General features: G+C 38.4%; 1 protein-coding gene across 1 annotated transcript in view; it reads left to right on the top strand.

Annotated features, from left to right (window-relative positions):
* Positions 1-3,946, top strand: part of LOC107095051 (pseudouridine-metabolizing bifunctional protein C1861.05-like) — an 8,032-nt gene extending 4,086 nt beyond the window's left edge. Inside the window, exons 8-18 of the mRNA XM_015391012.1 lie at positions 313-398; positions 566-696; positions 799-858; positions 942-1,005; positions 1,097-1,191; positions 1,283-1,411; positions 2,840-2,954; positions 3,049-3,198; positions 3,332-3,498; positions 3,581-3,663; positions 3,751-3,946. Of these exons, the coding sequence (XP_015246498.1) occupies positions 313-398; positions 566-696; positions 799-858; positions 942-1,005; positions 1,097-1,191; positions 1,283-1,411; positions 2,840-2,954; positions 3,049-3,198; positions 3,332-3,498; positions 3,581-3,663; positions 3,751-3,946 (1,276 nt within the window). The remainder of the gene's footprint in view (positions 1-312; positions 399-565; positions 697-798; positions 859-941; positions 1,006-1,096; positions 1,192-1,282; positions 1,412-2,839; positions 2,955-3,048; positions 3,199-3,331; positions 3,499-3,580; positions 3,664-3,750) is intronic.
* The last annotated feature ends 3,060 nt before the right edge of the window (positions 3,947-7,006 follow it).

Raw genomic sequence — 7,006 nt, forward strand, 5'->3', positions numbered from 1 at the left:
CACTACATGGGAGAGATCCCCTGCCCCATTCAACAGTTGTTGTTTTTTTTTTAATGTAACTAAGTAACTTTTACTTAAAATACATTTTAAATTAGCTACTTATTACTTTTACTTGAGTAATTTTTCTGATGGGTAACTTTACTTGTTGAGTAATATTTCATCCAAGTATTGGTACTTTTACTTGAGTATGATATTTTAGTACTTTTTCCACCTCTGATGGCTGCATATACTGATCACTGGTCAGTGGAAAAAATGTATATATAAAATTTATATAATACTTATTACTTTCTGTTGTCTCTGTGGTTTCCCCAGTGTTCAAGGTATTAAAGGCAGAGATGTTACACCCTTTATTCTTCAAAAGGTCAGTGAGTTAACTCAAGGAAAGTCCCTCCAAGCCAGTATCCTTACTATCTGAATCTCATAGAAGCTGAATGAATATCTGAAATACTTAAATGGAAAAGGTGAGGCAGCTTCAATATCAGCTTAATAAAGTCATAGAATATTAGCTTCTAATGCTGGTAATCTGTTGGTTATTACCAAACCGTCCTTAACATGCCACGTTTAGACATTGCTCTGATTCATAACAATGCAAAAGTTGGCAGTCAGATAGCATGTGCGCTCTCAAAGCAGATGAGTAAAAAAAGAACAAAAAGTACAAGTCAGGATGTTGGAAAACCCCAGAAAGACTCAGATGTTGTGAGTATGAAAAAAGACCATATATAGTGTATCCTTATTTATCACATTTTTGTTTTTAAAAAATCCCCAAAACAAATGCAATGATTGAATTTTCTTGTCCAGGTTATTATAGGAGGAATAAATGTAGATTTCATTGCCAAAGGGAAAACAGAAACACTTCATGTAAGTATTTCATTACAAATTTATCTGAAACACTGCTGCCCACAGAGTGAAAATAAGAATCTGAGAATCTGTCTTTCTTTCAGTTTGGACAGACCAACCCAGGAAGTGTGTGTCAGTCATTTGGTGGTGTGGGAAGGAACATCGCTGGTTAGTGTTTTCTTATCTGATCGTGTTTGTGCAGACGTGTTCGATCAGTCTGATTGTGTCTCACACATTCTTTTCTATGTTTTTCCCCAAGACTCGCTGAGTAGGTTAGATAAGAGGCCTCTATTCATCTCAGTCACAGGAGCCGATGCAAACGGTGACGCAGTTTTTAACTACTGCAAACATATGGTAAGAGAGCTTTAACAGAATCTGGAACTAAAATTAAATTCATGCCACCTCAAACTGTATTTTAAAATCTTTTTCTAATATTTTTTTTTAGAACACGAGCGGTGTAGCCAGGCTGGAAAAGCAGAACACGGCTACATACTGTGCTGTTATCAATCAAAATGGCGAACTTACTCTTGGCTTGGGAGACATGGACATTCATAAGCAAATTACAGAACAGTATGTAAGTTTTACGCGGTAACTCAATTCCCCCTAACAATCCCCCTTTCAGAGGCATAGATCAGTATCGGGTATTGCAGGCTAACAAAGAAACCAACCAGCTCCTTATTCCTAAGGGTTGGACCTGTTCTTCCGGTTCAATTTGCATGTTTTCTAAGCCAAAACAAGGCCTTGTTTTTGGTCCTCTCTACAAATCCTCGAACTCAACGCTAATTCTGACATTTTTAATTGAAAAAGCTTCCTTAATGGGAGGCGAAATGTCTTAAAACTTGGAAAACAAAGTCCAGAAGATTGTTTTTCAACTTTTTTGGAATGACTATGACCTGGCTGAATGAAAATCTTCACCACCTTCTTGAGCCTTAATCATCTAGATCAGCGGTCCCCAACCTTTTTTACACCACGGACCGCTATATGTCAGACAATATTTTCACGTTGATACGATCAAGTAAAATTATAAAATCAAATACAAACAGCATAAAAATAAAACAACAAGCTGGTCCTATCTAGGCGTAATCGGAGAAAATGACAGACGAAGTGTGCTCCTGATGTCCAGTCTGCTCCGTAGCTTTGTTTTGGTCGCTGTAACCGCAGAAAATCCTGCTTCACAAAGATAGGATGTTATAGATAGGATGAGTGTTGAACTGAATTAACCTGTGTCAAGAGGCACAGATGCACCGACTGATGTAATTGGGAGAGGATACCGCAATTTTTTATATTTTTCAAAATAAAACATCACTCAGACTCTGATCGTTGTATATATATATATATATATATATATATATATATATATATATATATATATATATATATATATATATATATGTATATATATATATATATATATATATATTTTTTTTCTGTGCGGCCCGGTACCAATTGACCCACGGACCGGTACCAGTCCGCGGCCCGGTGGTTGAGGACCGCTGATCTAGATAATATATAGGATGATCTGAATAGAAGTGAGAATAGAAGAGAACCAAATATATAATGAACATAAAGAAATGGTTAAACATACACATCTGTTTATGCTGCCAGCTTATGAAATGTTGCAGCAGACTAACACATGCTGTCCTTTGTGCAAAATAAATTCCAGATGGTATTGACACCAACAACCCCTGTAATTCTGTCTTTTGATTTAGTTTTAAAACAAACTAAATCTTAAATTAGGGATTTTATTCCCCTACTCAACAGATTTACTTACATGAGCATTTTGGGTTTTCTATGTTATGTTTGGGTTTTCTATATTATAAAACTGCCTAAAAAGATGACCTTGTTTTATACTCTGTAAACATCTTTATGTGAGGTTCCATATACTATCAGTTTTTTTTTTTTTTTGTCTTTAGGGACCTTTTTGTTTTATGACTTCCTGAAATTGCCTTTTTATTTCTCTCTCCAACAATATGTCTGTCTACCCGTAAATGTGTTTTGATAGGTCTCCCAGTTTGAAAAACAGATTTCATCTGCCAAACTTGTGTGTCTTGATGGAAACCTCCCAGCCCCCACCATCAACTATGTCTGTAATCTTGCTGGAAAGTACAACTTCAATAGTGAGTATAAAAGGATGATGACCCAGAGGTCGTAAGTAAACGTGGGCAGAATCTTAAGTGTCTAATAAAACAATGGCTATCCTCTTTGTCTCAGTTTGGTATGAACCAACAGATACAGAAAAAGCATGTAAGCCATTCCTCTCGGATGCTTGGAAGTATTTGTCATATTCCTCTCCAAACATGGCAGAGTTGTGCATGATGAATAAAACTCTAGGTCACACAGTGCCTGAAGGTAACTTTTACTGTTTCATCCACATTTAATTTTTCGTTATTTGCACTTGTTATGGTGCAAAATACAAACTCCCAGCTAGAGTTCTTGTGAATGCACACTATCTGATGGTAGCTCATAATGTGGTTGATCTCTATTCCTACCTCAGTGCTGCCAAGCACTCTTGATGAGATCCTGAGGGTTGCTGTGGCTCTCTCACGCCCTCTTCTGGAGAATCTTCACTGTCTGGTGGTGACTCTTGGACCTTATGGTGTGCTGCTATGTGGCGACCACAATGCAGGCTCAGTTGACCTGCAGCCAAGAAAACAAAAAGGGGTATGCACCTTTAAAATGCAGTTTGATGATGAAGAGGATATATCAACACTGAGGATTTAATTTTCTGAATTTGTATTTGCAGAAGAGGCAGCTTTGTGCACTACACTACCCAGCATTGGCTGTAAGCCCAGAGGAGACAATGAATGTGTCGGGAGCAGGAGATAGGTGCTAGAAATCTACCCAATCTACCTGCTGTTCAGTACTTCCACTTTTCATCTTTTTTCTCTATATAATTATTTATTATGTTGGCAGTTTTGCAGGTGCTTTGATGGCAGGAATTCTTCAGGGAAAAGACACAGACAGCTGCGTTCGGATGGGCCTCCTGGCTGCAAGGATGTCCCTAACATCGCCACATCCCATCGCACCAGTTCTCACCTTAGATTCTATTGACCCCAACAAAACCCAGGGTCAAAATTGGCCCACGCCACACTTTGTTAGGGTAGACTAAGATTCTAATTTCAGTGTGTTTGCTTTTTTTTTCTTCCTTTTTTAAAACCTCAACTTTTTTTGTTTTAGAAAGTAAATTGTGACTATAGAACCTAATTTGGTGACCTGTTTCTCAAATTTTTCTTTTAAAATGACAATATGTCTGTTACCTTTTCAATAAAATACTTGAAGTTTCATTATCAGTTATAATTAGAGTGCTATTATTCCTGACTTTGTAATCTTAGAATCCCGAGTTTGGTTTTGAACTATTATAATGCAATTTTGAGAAATTCAAATGTCTCTTTTCTCAACTGTTCACCTCTGATTTCATATTATTATTATTTTTTAATTTGTTTCACCTTTATTTATAGGAGCTTTATTATTGAGATCCAAGATCTCATTTACAAAAGAGACCTGTTTTGATCATAATTGCTAGAATAAATTACAGTACTTTCCATAAGGAAAGGTTTGTATTTTACTGAATAAGATTTCTTCAGCAGGTAACTACTCAGAGAAAACCTAATTCACCAATTAGGCTATCAGAAGATGACTCATTGTTTACTGAGATGCTAAAAAAAAAGTAGCAGACCATCTGTGGTCCAAACATGACAAAGATGTTGGGCTGGTAAAATTTGCCATTCCAGTTGAGAATGAGCTAAAATTTAATGTCACTCCAATCCATCCACTATGCCCTTTAAAAAACAGAGGCAGAGGAAGGTCTAAGCAAAACCCCTTAAGGGCTACTAAAAGCTGGAGTTTTGATAGAAACGAGTCAGTGCAATACTCCAATCTTTCCTGTTCTAAAAGCAGATAAATCCAAGTATCGCCATGTTCATGACCTGCGATCAATGAACCAAATTGTGCGGGACACACCGGCTGATTTGCCAAATCTACTCACTTAAGCTCTGCACCATCAGAAGCCAAATAAAGAAGCGCTACCGCAGGTCATTCATTCTTGCTGCCATCAGACTTTACAATGGCACTGCATTATGACCTGGTGTAATAACACTGCAATAACATACTATTTATCTATCTAACAAACCAGAAACCACTCTTTACCTGCCACTTTACTGTACATAAGATACTGTATATATAAGTCACCTTAAATCTCTACTTTAGTTTTCACTATCCACTGTATATTTCTGGATGTACTCTATATGCTTCATGCACCTTTTCCTCCTTGGTGCACCTCCTGTTTGTTTATAAGAACCAATGTCACAAGTTAATTTCTCCATTGTGAGATCAATAAAGTTCTACTATATTCTATAAAAGTGCTTCAGCGGTTGGCTGAAGAAAGACACAAAGTTTCTAGAACAAAACTACAATCCTGTTAACCATATGGAATATTTGGCTAGACAGATTTCACAAGGCATTTTCTCGGCTAGAAGGTGTGAGTAAAGCCCCATTCACGGTCGGTGAGATGATGATGTTCCTGGGAATGACATGTTTCTTTACAGACAGCAGAGAAAACAGCACCACTTGTTGGGATCTGGAGGCTTGTCCACTTTCTCCACCAGAGGGCGCCTGAGATCTTACTCCTGAGGGCATGAGCTCACCTGTTTCCTGTCTCCTCATCAGAGGACCTATTTAAGGAGGAGGAGGCTGACACTTCCCTGCCAGAGTGTTTGCCAGTAATGGTAGAGTAAACCTGAGCCAGCCTGCCTGATCAGAACCCTGATTTTGTGAACCTGTCTGAACCTGTTTCTCTCTGCCTCACAGATCCTGACATTTCTGGAAACCTGAAATCCTGGAGATAGAAATCTCTGCCTGGAATCTGCCTGCCTGCACTCAGTCTCAGTCTCTGCCTCTGCCCTCAGCCCTCTGCCTGCCGACTAGCCTCTGGACTCACAAGGTTCCCCCCCTGCTGATCAGAATCCTCTCTGAGCAGGTATTCATTCCCATCATCTGCAAACTGCAAATTTCCTGGATCAACTCTAACTGCTCTGTCCTCCTCAGTGGCTTCCTTCCCGTGACCAGTCAGAAGAACCCAGAACCTGAGCTCCATTTAACTTGTATACATTGCAAATAAATCATTTAAACTTTTTCCCTGTTTAAGAGTGTTTTCTGCATGTGGGTTAGATGCCTTGAACCCAACATGACACCACTCAAAGAACTCATGAAGGACTCAGGTAATCAATCACTGAAGTCATTGCTAAAATGGACAGCAGAGGCAAATATAGCATTTGCGACATTAAAACAGGAAATTCAGAGAGCACGAAAGCTGACGATGCCAGACTATGACAAGCCTTTCTATTTTTATGTTGCCAATAGACAAGATATGTATGTTTCGGCAGTGCTAATACAGGAACGCTGTCACTGTCGTCGAAAACAGGCGATTGCCTATTATAGCACTAAACTGGACAATGTGGCACAAAGCTGGCCATCAAGCTGTCAAGGACTAACAGGAGTTTCTCATGCTTATAAAAAAGCTGCCACCATAACTATGACGACACTCCACAAGATTGCTGAATTGATCAATCATGAAAAATTTGTCTTAACACAGGCAAGATGCTTGCAGGACTTTTGACAAATCCAGACATAGCAATAATATCAATGCATTTTTTTGCACCATGTTTTTTTCTCCCACACTGTTTACATTTGATCACTGATGGAAATGGAAATTTTCATTTACCATCTGAAAAGCTGTACTAAATGAAATTTCTTTTTGTGTCCACACTATGTATACAAAATAACAATAAACATTGTTTAAGTCTAAAGTCTAAGTCTAAAAATGCAACGCTTCCAAACCTGCAAACACGATTATTCTCGCATGCTAGGAAGAACCTCATCAGTGTGTGGCAGAAACCATGAAGTACACCTGATTGAGACCATTCTTGGTGTCATATCCATTATTGGATGTGGGAGTCACTTAGTTGTTCATGAATCATGTTTTAGAGACCAACTGGGTAACCATGCAGGATTTGCAGTGGTCGAACAGATAGGTACTGTCTTTGTGACAAGGACAAGGTGATTTAGAACGTCGTTGCTTATCAACGTCAGATGTGTAATTCCTTTACATTTGCAGATAAAAAGATACAAGATCAAACAGGTATAAACTGTAGACTGGCGTTTATAAAGGCGA

Source organism: Cyprinodon variegatus, unplaced genomic scaffold, assembly GCF_000732505.1.
Source record: "Cyprinodon variegatus isolate N-32 unplaced genomic scaffold, C_variegatus-1.0 Scaffold521, whole genome shotgun sequence".
Taxonomy (NCBI): Eukaryota; Metazoa; Chordata; class Actinopteri; order Cyprinodontiformes; family Cyprinodontidae; genus Cyprinodon; species Cyprinodon variegatus.